This window comes from Fundulus heteroclitus, chromosome 3 (genome assembly GCF_011125445.2).
Source record: "Fundulus heteroclitus isolate FHET01 chromosome 3, MU-UCD_Fhet_4.1, whole genome shotgun sequence".
Taxonomy (NCBI): domain Eukaryota; kingdom Metazoa; phylum Chordata; class Actinopteri; order Cyprinodontiformes; family Fundulidae; genus Fundulus; species Fundulus heteroclitus.
Window position 1 is genome coordinate 31,373,084 of NC_046363.1, and position 19,567 is coordinate 31,392,650.

The window sequence follows — 19,567 nt, forward strand, 5'->3', positions numbered from 1 at the left end:
TGTTGGAATTTCTTTTAAACAGAAGGCACAAATAGAGCAAACATGATTCGGCCTCAAAACGGCCTCTGTTAAATAAAATAAAGCCTGGTCTTTCCTTTCATCTGTTTTTCTGGTTTGGAGATTTCTTTACAAAACTCTTTCCATCCTAAGTAATGGAGAACTATTTCACAACATGTATTTTGACTTGGATTGGTAAAGGACGGACTTCATTCTACAGAAAGGATGGATTTAATATGCATATTTTATGCTTCCTGGAAATAAATCTTGTATAATTGGAAAGCCTGTTTAAATAGTGCTACCTTTGTTAGAGAAATTAATTTCTGCGTTGAGTAGCAGAGTTGATGATGTGGATTGGGCCCAAACCTGCAATTAACTCTTAATTGATGTTGTTTATTGGAATGGATGATTTATTTTGAACAAAAAAATCAATTAGCAATTTAACAAGTTATTCATTTAACAACCGGGGGCCTCGGTTGGGTGCGGAAGACCTACATACAGTCACAAAAGACCTCCCCCTGATGCTGGTCACAAGCTTGGTCATACAACGTTGTGGGATGGCATCCAATTCTCTAACCAGCATTTGTCAAAAGCCAGCCAATGTGTTTGTGTTGGGCATTCTGGCACCCCAAGCTGATCACACAGGGTTAGAGACAGAACCGGCTGGTCAATTCATCACCTCCACCTCCTTAGAGTGGGATAGAGAATGGGATTGCCACAAATTGCAGAATCTCATCTCGATCTGTCTCTATTGAGATTACCTAAATGATGAAAAGTCTTGTTTTCCAGTGAAGGAGATGCTGCTCCATTCCATCAAACTGCCTCGACCAAAAGCCGTTTGGCGTTAGCAGAGAGGATTTGGCAAGCTTTCATGGCACAATTCACATACTCTGCTGCTCAACCCATCAATGCTCAACAAGCTTTTACAATTGTGTAAGATTTCATTTTGAAGCAGCATTGTCACGCACACACAATCAACACAAGGAGTGTGATTTTTGTGCTAAATTCAAATAGCCAGCATGCACTAGTGCTGATATAATCAACACCAGAGAGCTGGTACCCTTCCTTTTGAGTCAAGCAAACCTGCCATCAAGTTGTTGAATTAAGATTTTATTTAGCCTGAAACCACAACCCTAAGTAATATACTATTGCTTACATTACAGTGCATATAATTTACCTGTAAGAAAAAAAATATTCTCACCCTAAAATGTTCTTACTACATTTGACTCTTTTATAATTCAATCCAAAGTAATATACTATTGCTTACATTACAGTGCATATAATTTACCTGTAAGAAAAAATAATTCTCACCCTAAAATGTTCTTACTACATTTGACTCTTTTATAATTCACTTATTGTGTTTTAAATTATTGTTCTCCTGGCCTTTAGTTGTTTTCAGTCACAAATGTCGAGGAAAACGTACATACCAGGCATAATCATAATAAACTCAGGTTTTCATGCTTTGTGTAATTTCACAAATGGGCTGAGGAGCCAAAACTAGGCGTACCCTTGGAATGTCATTCAGTGCGACTCTGAAATAATCCAATGTTCTGCGAATGAACCTTGCCATACGTCATCAGCACTAATCCCTCCCAGTTTACCCATTTTAGCCAATCGAAGTTTAAATGAAATCCCCGTCAGCCAATCCGAGGGTCTGCAGCGGGAAATGGGCGGGCCTTTATGAAGTACGGTTCACGGACGTTGTCGCGAACTTTACCGGCGTTCAAATACCCCCTGGACCCTTGCCGTTTCTGTGAGTAGCTGAATAATAATACTACATGCGGGTGTTATAAGCTAAGCGTGGTTTATAGTGTCTCTTTGTCCGCGGTAGTAATTTAAACAGCTATGTTTGTCATTTGTAAAAATAAAAAAATAAAAAACGAAGACATCTCGTGGTTGCCTCCACATGGCTACCTAGCCAGCTAGCTAACACTAACCATGTTACCTTACATTAGCCCTGACAGATCAAATACAGCTTTCTGATAGTTTTTCCTCTAACTGCTCCTTTATCTTCACAGTGACTTCTTTTAAAAATGCCATACGCTGCAGTTTGCTATCTGTTCTGCTCACGTACCGGTGTTGTATATGTAGAATTTGACCAGGGAAGGCCTTAGCCACAATTAGCCCAGGCTGCTACTACATCCAGTACAGCACAGCAGGACTGGGCAGCAGTGTAGCATGGGAAGTTCAATTCTTGCAGGTCTGGCAGCTGCTTTTGGAAAAATGTCTGCAATGTTTTCCAGAGCTGTACGTCCAAACAGTATGTTTCATGTAAAGCAGCAGCAATAGAAGTCTGGAATTGATCTGACAGTCAAGAAGATGTGTGCATGTTTAAAATTAAGGCAGTTACCTCATTTTAAAAGCTGGCATTATCTGCCTTATTTAGTGTGCAGATTAAATGTTAGTCTTTGGTAGGCAATTTGTTCAGTTAAAAGTTTTGTTTTTCACTATAGATTATGACATGTTCAAAATGTGACGTGATGAAATTCTGCCTGGAAAGAAAGTCATGACAACAATCTATTAGGTTATTAAAAAAAGCACATATTCAGGTAAATCAATCAGACAAAAACCTCAGTCACTGCTTAGTTGCCAACAGGAATGAACAAATAGATAACAAATTATATTATTGTATGTTTTTAAAGGGAATTCTGAAAAATGAATTGCATTTGCAATATAATCACAATTTAAAAAAAACACAATTTCCAAATCGCAGAGGTCTGCAATTTTTGGCTGTGTAACAATTAATGGATAAGACACGTCCTTTAGGTGTCAGTAATATGTTTAAAGAGGGTTTGCCTCCACATGGAAGGGAAGAGGGTTGCAGCAGTGAGATAATCTATGTTTATTATTTGTTCTAGAGTTAAGCCCTAAACTGGAACCTGTTATAACACACACACAAAGGCTTTTTAGAGGTTGCCACCGCCAATAACACAACCACCAGTTTGGTGATTTGAGTGTAAACAGAAGCCACTGTTTCACTAGCTGTGATTTGCAGCGTATTAGATATACAGTCATATTTATTACTGAAAAGTTCATGTATTTCAGTAACTCAGTGCACTAAGGGAAGCAAATATCGATTTAACACAGACGGATGGCGCTTTAAAGCTTTTTCTTTCTGTTAATTATTATTTCTTTCCCCATCAACCAATAAAACCCAGCCTTTAAGATTAGAATATTGCATCAGACCAACACAAAAGCAAAATGTTTCATACGGAAACTGGGGCTTAATGAAAAGTATATTTAAACATGCTTAAGGGTTGTTGTTCTTTTTTTTCCGAAAGGTACTTTAAATCGGACAAACAAGCCTCTTTATAAATGAATATTCAAATTTCTTGAATATGACGGTACTGTCTGACAAATCTTTTTTTTTTTAAGACAAATATTTATTTTGATAAACCAAATCTTGCATATCATGTAAGTCAGGATGTGCTTAGTAACACTGTTGTCTATTCCTTAGTAATAATTTGAGTCTATCCGTTCTGATTGCAATTACCACTGATGCCAGCAACAAATCTACAACCATTATTTATCCCCCTGCCTGTCTCTCTTGCAGTCTGTTACAGTTTCGGAAAATGGGCAGTGTGTTGGCTGCCGCCTCACCCAGTCCGGCCCCAGCGGCGGCTGGTGGTGGTCAAGGGGTCTCGGGGTTGGTTTCCGTACCCCCCGGCTTCACTATGCCCTCAGTGTCTTCCATCCCTCCAGGGTCCGAGTCAGACCAGCAGAAAGCAGATGCAGATTCCCGACTCCCAAACCCTGGCACATACGAGGAGTGTCACAGGAAGTGTAAAGGTAACGAGATCTAGTGTTTCCACATTAGCGTTTAGTTGATGAGTGCAGTATAAAAGCTTTGCAATTATTTCAAATAAGTCAGTCTAAAGAACAATTGTTGGTTATTGTTGTTTCAGAGGTGTTCCCCATGCAGATGGAAGGGGTGCGGTTAGTGGTAAACAAGGGCCTGAGTAACCACTTCCAGGTCAGCCACACTATTACCCTCAGCACCCTGGGCGATTCTGGATATAGATTTGGTTCTACATACGTTGGAAGTAAACAGACTGGACCAGCAGAGGTAATTTCCTTCCTTTCTGTCTTTTGAATGTTTCCTGTTTTATTATCCAGGGTTTCCTCTAGGAGTCTTTTAAGTCGTGGTGGTGCTATTTATTTGTTTTTTTTAGGGGGGGGGGGGGGGGGGGGGGGTTGTTGACGTCAACTGATTTGCATATTTGTTTATTCATTTGTGACCCGGGCTGTAGGAGAGCTTTTGCCAACACAAACAAGTTATTAAAAATAATGAATCAATGTGTTTGGAACTAAAAATGACCTTTTATAAAATGATTTCTGATTTTGAATACATTCCCTGAATCTACACTGCATAAAACAAACTGTACCAAAAAGACAGTTATCAGAGGCACACGGAGTGAATGAGAGACTGAAGCTGTGTGTGAATCAAATTCCGGGAATTACTTTAGTTTGGGACAAAAAAGACTACTTTAAAATTATATTTATGTGTCGAGGCAGCAGCTGTGGTGCGCCTGTGAGACAGCGCTGAGGGAAGTGGGAACCCTGTCATAGCAGCTCTCGCTGCTGCCTCTGTCACTGCAGAACGACTGGTGCTTTCAGTAAAGTCGTCAGACTCGTTGCTCGCCGCTTTTTGAAAGAAGATCGCTAGAGGGATCTGAGAAGTCGCAAAATATAGCAACAAAGATGCTAAATGCGTAACTCTGGTCTGTCGTCTCTAGTCTTCCTTCCCTCCTGAGAGCAGCGCAGCACAGTAGCCACTAGCCAACTTTGCAGCCAGACAGCAAGGAGCAGGCGGTGTTGGTTTTTCAAAATAAAGTACATTTTAACATTTCATGATATTTAAATTCATTTCAGATTCAGATTATGGTTAGCATAAGTGCACAAATACAGGCTATGCATGTTCTATTTGGGATTACCTAATTATGTTCTATATTCTGTACCGTCACTTTATTTTAATGTGTTTTTTTTTTTTTGTACTTAGTCCTTTCCAGTCTTGGTCGGAGATATGGACAACACTGGCAGTCTAAGTGCCCAGATCATCCACCAGCTCACAAATGCCGTACGCTCCAAAATAGCCATCCAGGTGTGTAAAAACACTTTGAGATATGCTTGTATCTTTTACAGAATTTCTCTCACGATCAATTAGATGTAATCAGTTGTTTTGGTTTGGTTTGTTGTTCTAGACTCAGCAGCATAAGTTTGTCAACTGGCAATGTGATTTTGAGTATCGCGGTCAAGACTTCACCTCTGCCGTGACTCTAGGAAACCCAGATGTACTTGTTGGATCTGGTATGTATGCGTTTAGATCTGGAATTATTGTTTGTTAAAAGAAGGAAGTCTATCAGAATGCAACGTTTGTGAATTAAGGCATTTCTGTGCCATAATATTGTACTAACAATACATTTGTTCTTGTGTCGATACCGATAGTGACCTGCAGGTACTAACATAGCTTGATAAACATTTCAGACAAAATAAATGACTATTCTCTACTGTTCTTCATTACAAAATCAGCACAGAAATAGCACAAAGCAGGAAAACTTCCCATACAGCCAAAGGCCAAACAATAATAAAATAATTCAATTCAATTCAAAAATACTTTATTTATCCGAGAGGGAAATTAAATAACAGTTCATCATTTTTTTTGTTTTTTTTAGCAGATAAAACTGATCGCTGTACAGCCTGTAATTTTTAAATGCTGTCTAACATACAGGACTCAAAAGGTTTATTTAAAAAGTTTTGAGCCACAATAACAAATCAAACACACAATACGGTTTAACTTTGGGCTGTGCAGTCTTGGCTCCAATTGATCAGAAAAATAATGTAATAAAATTCTAATTAAAAAAATCATACATTTTTAAATGTAGTTAATTTCTAAACTCGATGAATATTCCTTTTTATCATTATTATTGTTATTACACCTTTATTTTTATTGGTTGTCTCATTGAGACATAAGTTCTTATTTATAAGAGAGGCCTGTTGGCACATATTTGAAAAGTCGTGCAAAAGTTTTTAAAGAAGTAGCATTTCACTATTGAGCAAGATGGTGGTTTCTCTTTACATGACTGAGCAGCACCTTCCTCCTGGAGTTTTTTTAATCTTTGCTAAAAACTACAGTGAGGAGGTGTCTGTACCGCATGAACAAACTCTCTTTTCCCACACAGAAAATTAGGGGGTTGCCATCACAGCCCATATGGCCCATAGGGTTATTGTTCATATATGTTTTTGTTTTTCACATATTAAAGATAAACCTTATTCATATGTGTTCAAAGGAATTTCTTTTTTCCATGCAGATGATCATTTCAATATTTTATTGATAATTTGTTGGTGTTTTTTGCTTATAAGTTTGAAATACAGATTTTATTTGTTAGTTTTTTCTTTCATTCAGAATGAGATGCTGTCAAAATGATAGAGTAAGTTTCTGTGCTCTTTGTCATCTTTCCAAAAGATTTATGATGGGGACAGAGATGATGAGGCTTTGTCCTAATCACAGCACAGTCAACAAAGAACTGAAAAAGAAAGGTATTTCCATCAAAACACAGATAAAGAGGGCTACTATGATTTTATTTCAGGTATTGTGGTTGCCCACCATCTCCAGTCAATTACACCAGCGCTGGTTCTGGGTGGAGAGCTGGTTTATCACAGGAGACCAGGGGAGGAAGGAACTGTAACATCCTTCTTAGGGAGGTACACAGGTAAAAACAGTATTCAATTTTTTTTCCCATTGTGAAATAATAAGCCTAACATTCAGCTATAAGTGCAAATATTTAAATTCAATCAAATACTTGTTAGCATCTTTTTTTCTTCATGTGATCTTTTGTGTTTTGGCTCTTCAGGTGACAACTTTGTGGCAACTTTAACTTTAGGAGGTGCTGGAGCTCATGCTACATACTATCACAAAGCTAACGACCAGGTACTGGATATTAGTAACGGCTTGTGAGGATATATTTGTGTACTACTCATGCTTTTACTCTATTTATGCACAAATTACAGGCCCTCATTTGATTCGGTTTTATTTACTTGCATAAATTTAGCAAGAATTTGAGGCTGGTTTTTTTCTTCAGTAATTGCAACGTTACGCAACAGGTTTCGATACCAATAAGTTCCTCCAAAGTCCATCCCGAGTCAGTCAGGCTTTAGCAGCTTGAAACAGACCTTTGATTAATCAGAAATTATGTTTGGGTCCATTCAAAGCTAAATACTTGGAGTAAGAACTTTGGTTAAATGTGTAGCTGCCAGCATCCCTGAACAATTTTTAGAATGTGAAGAATGAATCTGAATCAGCTTTAATTGCCAAGTTTGTGCACAAAATTGTACTCATTGTTCTCAATGTAGACATTTTAAGTATAAATATAAATAATTTCTTTTGTAAATATGGTTATATACATCTTTTTACAAGAGAGAAAAATGTGGTTGGATTTGTCCAGATGTGCAGGGTGTCATTCTGGGTACTCTCACAGATTGACAGCCAGAGGTATTAAACTCTGACGCTCTGTAGCGCTGACTTCTTTACCACCAGGAGGCGCTAAAGTACACAGTAGCTTGTGGGACATGTGGTGCAGTTTCAGAAAGTTGGAGTAAGATTTAAAAAAAAAAAAAAACATGAAAACCTGTTTTTTGCAACAAACAGGCCTCCTGTTTTGCTCCTGAGCTGGAGTCTTATGCTAAAGGAAAAGAGTGAACACTAACTCTTGGGTGTAGTATCAACACGTCTGTGACATATCCTTTTTCTTCATTGTGACACAGTTACAGGTAGGAGTTGAATTTGAAGCCAGCACAAGGATGCCAGACACTACAACATCCTTCGGTTACCAGCTGGACCTTCCCAAAGCAAATTTGCTTTTTAAAGGTAAATATAAAGGTTTGGATTTTACCCTCTGTAACATTGTGAGTAAAGGATGAAAGACTAGATAAATGATTTTTCTCTATGTCTTCCTTTTTTTTTTGTCTCTATAGGAACAGTTGACAGTAATTGGGTGGTTGGGGCAACCCTAGAAAAGAAACTAGTACCTCTGCCTCTTACATTGGCTTTGGGGGCTTTCCTCAACCATCGCAAAAACAAATTCCAATGTGGCTTTGGAGTCACTATTGGCTAAAGGCGCACGGGCCGCCCGGAACCAGCTTACAGACCACAGCTTGGACTGGCACAGAAACACACAGGAAGCTGAACTACATTTTAGGAATTGGATTCAAAGACTCTTTTACAACTGTGATTTCTGGGGCTGATGGTGACAACAGAAAAAAAAAGGAGAAGTACCTAGGAGCCAGGACTGTCCAAGCCATGCCTACATACTGTAGCACAAATGTCTTTCCTGTGTGGTGTATTGGAGGGTAGAATGTTTATCAGCGGGCTTCAGATGATGCATGACAACGTGACGTGAAAATTAAAGTAAGTGGTACAGTAAGACATAATATATTGTCATGTATGGATTGAAATAAATGTGATTACGTTTTCTACAAGTTGATGAGATTTTTCATTAAAAAAAAAACTAAATCTGAGGTGTTTCTGAGATAATCGGTGAATAACACTCAATTCAGCTATGAAACACTTCAACATTCTAAAACATAGGCTAACCTTTTTCTGAGTCTTTAAGAAATTAGTAGATTGAAACCTTTGGATATTGGCTTTATGTGATGGAAGGATGCCCTGTGATGTGTACAGATGCATCTGAATTTACAATATCGTCCAAAAGCTTTTTCATTAATGTTTATCCAAAAGGGATAATCTTAGAGTCAATACACAGCTGTATCTTTATGATTGGTAACTTTGATGATTATGGATAACAGATAATGAAGATCCAAAATTCACTTTTCCTAAACCCACACTGCAAAAACAGAACTAAAAATAAGTATAATTTTCTTGAAATTAGTGTTTGTGTCCTAGATTTGAGCAGGTAAATAAGATTATCTGCCAATGGAATGAGTATTTTGACCCCTAAAATAAGATAGTTAGATATACTGGACTTGAAATAAGATCATAGAGATGAATTGTTCCTATTTTAAGTCAAAAGATCTTATTCCATTGGCAGATTATTTTATTTACCTGCTCAAATCAAGGATAAATACACTATTTCAAGAAAATCTTACTTACTTTTAGTTCCCTTTTTGTAGTGCAGCTATTGAACCTTTCCCTTTGAACAGTTGTAGCTGATGTCTTGGACATGTCTGTGTGGTCGATCTAAAAGCACTCACTCCAGCCCTTATGAATCTCCCAAAACTAGGAAGGGCTTTGCTTCACAAAGGCAGGGGTTATTCCTGTTGTTTGGGCATCTTTTTCCTTCCACATTTTCCCTTCCTCTGAACTTCCCATTATACATGGTTCTCTAATCAAATGGCTTGTTTATCAGTGACTTGTGGATTATGCTCCTCGTTGAAGGATGTTTGTGACTGCTGAATACCTCTCAAGACAGAAGTTTTCCCCATGGTTCTATAGATTTTAACATAGCCGTAACATTTATTTTATTAAAATCTTTTTTTTATTTTACCTATTTAATATTGTAATATTGGGAGCAACTTGATTTTTAGGTCTGCATTAGTAGTAAGCCATGATAGTCAAAATGAACAAAAGTAAAGCATGTACCCAACAAAATATGGTTGTGGCATTGACATTTTCATTTTCATAACCTATTTTATTACATTTTACCTCAATGTGCTTCACATTAATGGAATTTATTTTTATTAGCGTACACACTGAAGATCCAAAGAAACAAAAGCATTATAAACATAGAATAAAAAGTGAATTAGAGAATTGATTTTAGCAAAGAATACACATAACATGTAATATTTTAAGTTGTATTATACTTTTTTTTTTAAAGCTGCAGTAGGTAACTTTTGCATTTAAATATATTTTACATATTTGTTAAAACTGGCACTATGTCCTGAAAGTAAAATATGTAGCATAATCTGTGGGGGGGAAAAATCAGGTTCCTCCCAGTGGGCCTACTGCCATTTGCAGAAATACACAGCTGTGAGGTATGCTTGCTCCAATTTTTAGGCTTAGTCCACAATTACTAAGGTAATATGGGAGTTCACCCATCAGAACTTTACAGATGAAAACATACCAGTGTGGTCTCCGAATGGTTAAAGTTCTCCAATCAACTAAATCATAGTAAAAGTAGTAGGGAGTCAGCAATTTTGTATTTGACAAATGCAGAATAGCATGATCAACAATCAATGCTCCTTAAAGAGGAGGATTTTGCAGATATGTGAACTAATGTATCATCCGCATACACATGGACTTGTTTCTTTTTGGTGTAGTTTGAATGTTTTTAATATTTATAAAAAATATGAAATAAAGCAGGAGCCAAAGGGGAGCTTGGGACACAATTCCAGAAAGTCTGGTTCTGCTCTCTCTATCTGGACACGCTGAGTCCGACCAAGCAAATCATTTTTAAATCTTTTAGAGCATTCTGATTTTTTATTTTGAACATTCAAAAAAATACCTAAACATATAGAATGTGTGTATATATATATATATATATATATATAGATATATATATATATATATATATATATATATATATATATATATATATATATATATATATATATATATATATATATATATATATATATATATATATATATATATATATATATAGATAGATAGATAGATAGATAGATAAAAAACAAAGGATGGATATGGATATATACATATATAAAATCAGATCAATTAAGTACAAGTTTGAAAAAGGAGTGAGAAGTTTGCCCTTTTTAGTACTCCCATTTTTTATACCCTTAGTTATTTTTCCTATCACATATACTGCATTCATTTTACATATGTATGGATAATCTTTACACCTGCATGCATATACACGTTTTCACACCTATCCTTCACTTTTCCTATAAACATTCAGAAGTATGTCTTTACACATTTTTTTGAAAATATGGAAGATTGCATTGAGCTTTGTGACTGTATGCAAACCGTTCCCCAAAGTCACTCCACAGCTTGATTCTCACATACTTTTTGTTCCTATTTTTATTTATTTTTTTATTTCCCCCTTAGGTTCTATCAATAATTTCCTTCTGTAAACATTTTTGAATGATTTTTTTATACATTATCTGCTCTGTTTTATATCCAACCAAATCTAGAAATTTCAATGTACATGAATTCAAAAAGAATAAGTTTGTGTGTTCTTTGAATCCTACCTAATGTATTATTCTTATAGCTTTTTTCCTGAAGTATGATTATTGACTGGAGAGTGCTTTTGTAGCCATTTCTTCAAACGTCTGCACAATAAGATAGGTACGATACGGTAAAAACATCAAAAGGTAAAGAATGTATAATGATTTACAAGCCAAATCACTAGGACCGGAGTCAATATTTCTGAGTTTGTCTACCAGTCATTTTTGATCCACACAGTCAAATGCTTTAGAAAGATCTACAAATAGGGCGGTGTAGTGTCCAAAGCACCAACAGGATCATCTTTTACGGCCATCGCAGCAGCGATAGCTTTATGACCAGCATTTTATAGTAGAATATAAACACTTTTGTCTGTAAATTGACTCAAGATTGAATAATCTAATTTATCAGATTTCCAACAGTTAGTGGAGATTTCATCCATCCAGACACTGCTGTTTTCATACACTTGGGTAACGTAATTTTCTTTAGGCCAAAAACAAAACAGTAAAATCTTGAAACTTCTTTGAGATTAAAAATAATGCTTTTAATAATTCCTGGTAACTACGCCAAAACATTTGAAAAGAAGCTTTAACGCTTGAACTTAGTGTGGGCAATAAATCATCCTAATCATGTTTTGAGTAGTTTATTCAGACATGATCAATAGAAAAAAGGAGGATACAATAGAGCAACAAATCATTTTCACCAACATGATTATAAAATTAAAAACACATCTCCAAAGTTTTCTCATCATAAAGTGAATACCTACACGGTATTCATCTTTTTCATTAGTATTCGATATATTAGATAAACACAAGCAGCACAAATATGAAAACAATTTAGCAAATATGCTTTCACATAAAGAGGTGACATTTCAGATAGTAGAAGCTTATAAAGGCTTCAGGACTAGGAAGAGGGAGAGGATAGGAGAAGCCACCATTGCAGGAGAGAAGTTGAAGACGCTGCAAGACAAGGACAGCAACAGATTATATGAAGCACTTCACTTAAACGACTATTGATAAACGAAAAAATAAATGTACACTGGGTCACATTACATACATGTTCAGTATGAGGGATTGCTGCAAAGTCAATTACACAATAAGCAAGTTGCAGATTCCGGGTTGCGTGGTGCATTGTGGATACGTTCTATAGTTTGGCTACCAAACAACATTCAAAGATCGTGGACAGCAGTGAAAAGAACAATCATTCTCTTTGAGACACCGTCTGTCCTCTGCAGGAACACTGTCAGTCTGAAGCTGGGACACTAAAGTTGAGCTTTAAGTGTTTAAAGCATTTGGCTGGAGGTGCGATTCACAGCCCGAGATGCCCCAAGGCACGGGGATATATGCTGGCTGATTAAAATGCTCTGGTGTGATAAAGAGGGATAAATCGTTGTAGTTTTTAAAGCAATATGATGTATTACTGTAACCCTCATTAGATTTCTGTAACCCGCTAAAAACCTAATTACCCTGAATAAAATGTAGTTTTGGCCACATTAACGTGAGTGAAGTGACATATTATGGCATATGGTGCTGCTAATTTAGACACTGAGCGTTCATCTACTATATCAACTTTTCTGTTATTCCTGGAGGCATTATAATTATTTAAAAAGTAACGGTGAGCAAAATAACATTTCTTTCAAACTGATTCTATGTTCTGTCTCTCTACTCTCTTCCTTTTGGCTATTGCTTACAGGGCTGCCCTGAGCCTGACAGCCTCCTCTGTTTCAAGTTTAGATATCCTACATAAAGATGAAGATTAGACTAAATAAATGTGTGCAAAAAAACTTGCAGTTTTAGTCCATCATTTACATCCGTCTGGATCTTTCTTTTCTCTCAGGAAATTGTGAAAAGTGAATGGAGGTTTTACAGCCGCATTTCTTCTTTCTTTCTTTGGGTGAACTCGGTGGAGCCTTGCGATTGTGTTTTTTCTGCCACTGTTCAAGCCTATAAAGTCCATATTAGAGCAATTGAACAGAAAGTGCATTTGTCACTGTATGGCATGTATATTAAGGCTTTTAAAGCCTTAAAACTAGGGGTGTCCCGATAGCAGATAGAGTACAAGTACTTCAGTTTAGATACTTGCTGATTCCAGGTACTGATACTGAGTACTTAATAAACTAGGACTTAGACATCACACATAACTTAACAACAGTCTATACCACTGAAAACAACTGATCATCAAGTGTGATGAATTTGGTAAGCGCTTCAGCTTTGTTTCTGTAGTACTTGTTACAATCTTGGTTCTGTATCATGCGTAGTCTTAAAATGCTTTATCTAATGTTTGTGTTAAAAGGCACCTTTTTTGCCCCTCTTCACAGCAGAAAACACAAGATTGGTTTCGGTTCAGAGTATCGGTTTGCTTTTACAAATACGATTACTTGACACTGGTATCGGGCTTGATAGCGGTATCGATATCGGAACACCACTACTTAAAACCAACGCCTGTGAGCCTTATCTTTACATCTGTTACCTGCACTCCACACAGATTAGTGACAGCGGGATTTGTTTAGTAGCCAAAATTTTTGAACTCGTATGACTCGCGCATGTGCAGATGTAATGCGCAATTCGCCTAAGGAAGCAGCAGTGCACTGCTGCTACATGCTCATCCAGGAGGAGTGAATGCTGCAAATCAATGGCTTGATGCAATCTGCTCGGTGTCCTTAGAAAACTTTTAAACCAATCTGTAAAATTCCAAGCAATTGGCTTCGTAAAGGGCCTTGGTGTAATGTGTTCTAAATTGGCGCTATATAAATAACCTAAATTAAATTAAATTATGTCCACTTATCTGAACCTCATCTACTGTTGGATGTCTTCACCTAGCTGCTACACTCCATGCACATAGGGTTTAAATGCGCTGCGTGAGGTAAAATGTAATGTGATGTGCTACAGTATGAAAGCCAGAACACTAGATATCTTTAGTCCTAGATAAACTTCAATAACGACGATTGTGATGATACGTGAATATGACCATTTAAATCTCTCATTCGTTCCGTTTCTGCTCTGCTTCAGGCTCCAAAAGTAGGAAGTAGTTCACCCCTTTTTTTTATATATATTAAATGATATTAAATAAACAAATTAGTTGTTTTTCTCAAATATTTAAATCCTCCCATAACATAACATATGTGTTCTCATATTTGTCTGTCAGAATTATAATCATCTTAGCAGTACAGACAGCAAAGACAAACGTCCTTATGAATATTGGCCATTCACGCCAAGGCCTCTGTTACCTTTTGACCTTTTTAATTGTGTTGAATCCATTATGGTACATCTTAGTTTGTTGGGTTTGATAGTATAACAATTTATGTCCTCTTTTTTTTCTCTGATGCCATTTCAACAACTTTGGACAAAAATTGTTTTTTTACTTCAGCTTTTACAGTTACCATATATTTATAACAGTGTAACATGAGCAAATTGTTTTACCTTTCATAGTAGTTTGCTTGAGGAGGTATAGTACTGGTGTTGGTTGACCTGTAACAGAAACGTTATTTTACAGAATAACTGGCAAACAATTTCAGTACAAAGTTTCTCTTTTGGATGTATTCCTTTTAAATTTGAGAATTTATTACACTGTTCACACTAGAGATGCACCGGTCCGTATTGTTGTGTCCATTTCCTGCCGACATGCAGGATTTTTAAAATTGTTACTGTTTATGAGATTATTAATTAAAAACAATCTACACATAGACTTTTGCAGTCATGCAGTTACTAAAACTAGAGAGTCCCCCTTTTTATTTTTAGTTGAGGTGCAAAATGTATTTAACAGCGTATTTCAACGAACATGTTTGAGAGAAAATTTGCTGTAAAATTAGACTTACAATTATTTTAAAACAAAGACACAAGGTGACATTCAAACTGTCTTTAGCACACTGTAATGGCAATTAGCATTGTTAGCATGATTAAAACGGTGTTCTCTGTGAGTTTGTCCTAAGGAATTAAGGTCAGATGTTATCACTGACTTTCAAAAGGCTGCAAACATTTCCAAATCTTTTCATGTTTTTTTATTGTGTTGAACCCATTTTGGTACTAAGGACTGAGGCACTTAATTAAAATATCTACATAGAGACTTTAGCAGTCATGCAGTTATTATAACCAAATTTTTCTGTTCACTTAGTTAATATGCAAAACATATCTTGCAGCATATTTACTTAATACACCAGGTTCTGAGGAAAGCACTAAATTTGTTAGTTATAGTAGATAACTAACAACGTAGATAAAGTTGCTGTGTAATTAGACATAAAATTATTTTAAACCAAGACAAAATGGGACATTTCGAACAGTCTTTGATCATGCTATATAATCGCCAATACAGTATGCTAATGTGTTCTCTGTGACTTTCAAAAGGTCGCAAACATTTCCAAATCCAATGTGATCCATAACAAACAAGTTAAAATTTCAAAGGGATGAAACATAATTTTTCTGTAATTCATTAAGCCTTCCTGTTATCTGTTGAAAGTCTGTCTCTCTTGTTCTCCGGCAGCCTCAGTGGTTCACAGATCTTTCCCAAAATGTCCGAACATGAAAAAAATGTTGGTTTCCCTGTCTGTGATATTCCTAACTTAATTTTTAAAAATCAAACTGATATTAACTTCCAAACTGAGGCGAGTTATTGCCAGCTCCGCATGGTGCAAATCAATGGAAAGAAATGATTAGGAAATTTTTTCTTTTTCTTTTCTAACTCTCAGCTGAGCCAGTCACAACCAATCAGCTGATTCCAGTCATCAGCCAATTTGTAGGTGCATCTCTAATTGAAGATTTAATTAATTTTACACAATGTCCTACCGTGAGTGACATAATGAACCTTCGTCCTGACGTGTCGCTGGATGCGTCACCTTCACTGGTTTGACTTCGGGACATGGTAAAGTACTTCCAGTTAGTAAAGGAGTAAGATCTGTTAATAAGAAGAACAAAAAAAAAATCATGTTGTAAAAACAATTTATTTTGGTGTGGAATAATTTATGTATATTAAGTATTTCTAGATTAAACATAATTTAGTAGGAAAACTTTCAGCTTGCCTTGAAAGTTGAAGATGAAAATGGCACTCCCTCCTTTAAGGAAATCTCTGAATTTCATTTCTTCCAAAGATGCAAATGTGTGTATCCCAATAAGAGGTCCCTCATAGATTAATCCCTGTTTCTCATCTATATTGAGTCTTCCAGTCTCTCTAGGGTTCGTCCAGTAAGGGGTCCCTGTTGATAAGAAATGAAAATTAATATAGAACAAAAAAGAAAAAAAAAGTGTATATACATATTGTTTACACGTATATTTTGAAAAATCACCATCAGAAGTTGTCTGATTCTGAGTGGTTGTGATACTTCTTTGCTTTGACATTTCCAGCTGAATGTTGGGAGTCTGATCCAGCATTTGCAAAGTTATTTGTTTATTGAGACAAGGCCACCTCAGCTGGTCATCATGGTCACCAGACAAGAGTTGGACATACAGTCCAACAACCGTTTGGTTGAGTAAAACAGCGCTTCGAAAAGCGTAGCCTTCTGCAGAGTACTGTTGTGGACTGTACACAATGGATTCTCTGTCACTGGTCTTAAGGCGCTGCTCAAAATCATCAATCTGCAGGGTCACATGAGGACACTCGGTCTCAGAGAGATTGATGTCATCTATTGAGAAGCCGCCTGAAGAGCTTCCTGCTCCTTTCCGAGCCTCAAACACCACTTGGAAGTTCTTTGTGGCATTCAGAGAAACATGATGGAGCCTCCAATGGGATGTTGGTGGACCTATATAGGAAGGATTTTGGACAGTTTGACTACTTCAACGTTATTGGGTCTTCAAAATGAAATCTTAAATGATATACTCTTACCGGTGATTTGCCCCATGAGTTGAAGGTTTCCTGTGGTATCTTGCTCATTCTGAAACTCTCTGATCCAAATGTTGAGGTCATCACTCTCGCTCCCACTGTGATAATAGTAGAACTGCAGGCACTGCACAGGACACGGCCTTTTTAGATCCATAGTCTGGGTCTCCAGGTGTGCCGAGTCTCCCTCCTGGCCTGAAGCTGTGCTCGCAAACATGAAGTATCCTCCTTCTTGGCCTAAAATTAGGTTTAAAATGATGGATGGCCTTCTAATTTAATAACTACAGATTACAAGACCGCGCCGTTCCAGGAGACCTTGAGTTAGAATTTATTATTGAAAAGCTTGCCTGAATACTTACAAAATAATAGGATCTGAAAATCAAAATCATGTTGCGGGAGAAATAGTTCTGACCAGAAACATTACAGAATTATTTGAAATGTATGAAACCTTACCATGAACGTCATTTCCAGTGGGTAGACTGGTGTGATCAGATTGTGGACCTCCAGGAACTTGTCTTACTACTTCCCAACCCTGGCCTCTCTGTGAGCAGCTGCTCATTTCACACATGGTACCATTGGAAAATCCATAGTACATCTTAAACGCAACAGTTGAGTCTGTGAAGGTGAAGAACAGAAGACTGAGGATGCACTGAACCCAAAAAAAGTAAAAATGTTTAAAGACAGAATGCATTTAGATTTTTGAAACAAATTTATATTGATTTGCAGCTTTTGATAAACAGACTAAAAGCACACACAAAGTTGTGTATAACCTCGTCTCACCTTTCCACACGGTATCTCTTTCATCTCTCTGCAATAGTTTTCTCTTGTTTCTATTGGTTTATGAAATAGTTCATGACTTTTACCATTGTGGATGACAGTGGAGCAGGAGCTAGGAGTTTGTCCTGTAACCATTGGGCTGCCAGTTCAAACCATTGCTCCCATTGTCTCAGTCATTGGGTCCTTGGGCGAGACACTTCACCCGCTTTGCCTGGTGTCGGTGGTCAGAGGGCCTGGTGGCAGCAACTGTTTGGCAGCCTGGTTTCTGTAAGTCAGCTCCAGCCGTAGCTACAACGCAGCTTATCACTATCAGCCTGTGAATCAATCCTGGCTTTGGGATCCTCAAGAATTAATAAAGCAATGGCTATTTACCCTTTAGTCATAGTTTTCATCATTCTCCATAAGTCTACTTAGCTTTGCCTCATTTCTATCTGGAATAAAACATTGCTCACTGAAATATGACAAACAATTTTGCTGACAAATAATAAACACTGTTGTCTTTCCACTGGTATTTGGTGGGTCATGAGGAACAAGATTTGGGAGCCAGTGCTCAAAAACCTGACAGTATGGCAGTCACTATTAGCTAGTTAATTAATCAGGGTTACACATTCAGGTTACCAGCCAGCAGTCAGCTGTTTAGCATACAGGCTATCCAAAGCTGCCAAACAGACTTTAAAAAGAGTGATGGGTTGAGCTCCTTTAGATTCCACAATGTGAATTGTTGCAAAAGCATTTACAAATACACTGCCTGGACAAAAAAAAATGTTGGCACCTGGATTTAACTAAGCGGTCCTGAATCCTGAATAATGGTAATCGGCGATCACTTAAATGTTTAGTGAAATCAAATCATAGAAAAACAACAGTAGAACTCTGGGCTATGTATAATAGTGAAAGTAAGAGCATTTCCACATGCACAATGTGAAAGGAACTCAAGGGATTGGGACTGAACAGCTGTGTAGCTTTAAGAACATCACTAATCATTGAGGCTAACTGTGGGAAAAAAGGCTTCAATTTGCTAGGGAGAATAAAGATTGGACTCTGGAGCAATGAAAGAAGATCATTTGGTCTGATGAGCCCAGAGTTACCCTGTTCCTGAGTGATGGGGGCATCAGGGTAAGAAGAGAGGCAGGTGAAGTGATGCACCCATCATGCCTAGTGGCTACTGTACAGTATCTGGGGTTGCTCCAGTTGGTCAGGTCTAGGTTCAGCAACAGTATGAGCTCAAAGAATGAGGTCAGCTCGAATTGTGAAAGAGTGGTTCAGGGAGCATGAGACATCATTTTCACACATGGATTGGCCACCAGTCCAGACCTTAATGCCATTGAGAATCTTTGGGATGTGCTGGAGAAGGCTTTGCGCAGTGGGCAAACTCTACCATCATCAAAGCAAGATCTTGATGAAAAAATGAATGCAGCACTGGGTGGAAGTAAATCGTTTGGCATTGCAGAAGCTTATCAAAATAATGCCCACAGTGAATGTGTGCTGTAATCAAAGCTAAAGGCGGTCCAACAAAATATTAGTGTGCAACCTGTCATGGTGCACGTGAGGGCTGCATGCTGAGCCTCTCTCCCTCTCTCGTTACTGCGCAGCTGATGGGTTTCACCTGGCAGGCTGCAATTAACTCGCAACTGCTTTCCACCTGGTTCCACCCTTATTTAAACATACCTCTTTTCTGCTCTCGTTGCCGGCCCATAGTGTTCTCTCAGTCAGTATCAGTCTGTGTAATCCTCTGTTGCGCCTCAGTCAGAGATGCTCCCAAGTTTGGGTGCGCATCCAACTCTCCCTAAGTTGACACACCAGAGATTTTCCACGTCTGGTTGCCAGAGTTCTGCGCCCGCGCCTATCTGCACC

The 19,567-nt window shown here is 37.5% G+C and overlaps 2 protein-coding genes across 4 annotated transcripts in view; one reads left to right on the forward strand and one right to left on the reverse strand.

Annotated features, from left to right (window-relative positions):
- The first annotated feature begins 1,607 nt into the window (after positions 1-1,607).
- LOC118562641 (mitochondrial import receptor subunit TOM40 homolog) lies at positions 1,608-8,472 on the forward strand. Its single transcript, XM_036135206.1, has 9 exons — positions 1,608-1,750; positions 3,551-3,786; positions 3,903-4,063; positions 4,997-5,098; positions 5,199-5,304; positions 6,585-6,707; positions 6,849-6,925; positions 7,759-7,861; positions 7,969-8,472. The coding sequence occupies exons 1-9, from the start codon at positions 1,623-1,625 to the stop codon at positions 8,106-8,108; spliced, it is 1,176 nt and encodes a 391-aa protein (XP_035991099.1). The 5' UTR covers positions 1,608-1,622; the 3' UTR covers positions 8,109-8,472.
- Positions 8,473-11,761: 3,289 nt separating this feature from the next.
- The window catches only part of LOC105939649 (meprin A subunit beta), a 45,314-nt gene continuing 37,508 nt past the window's right edge, over positions 11,762-19,567 (reverse strand). For 2 of the 3 annotated variants that reach the window (XM_036135194.1, XM_036135195.1), the window contains exons 11-16: positions 16,946-17,176; positions 16,410-16,862; positions 16,146-16,319; positions 15,913-16,021; positions 14,554-14,601; positions 11,762-12,093 (exon numbers count right to left, since the gene is read on the reverse strand). In XM_036135194.1, the coding sequence (XP_035991087.1) occupies positions 12,021-12,093; positions 14,554-14,601; positions 15,913-16,021; positions 16,146-16,319; positions 16,410-16,862; positions 16,946-17,176 (1,088 nt within the window). In that variant the 3' untranslated portion in view covers positions 11,762-12,020. The remainder of the gene's footprint in view (positions 12,094-14,553; positions 14,602-15,912; positions 16,022-16,145; positions 16,320-16,409; positions 16,863-16,945; positions 17,177-19,567) is intronic. The other variant, XM_036135197.1, reaches the window with a different exon arrangement.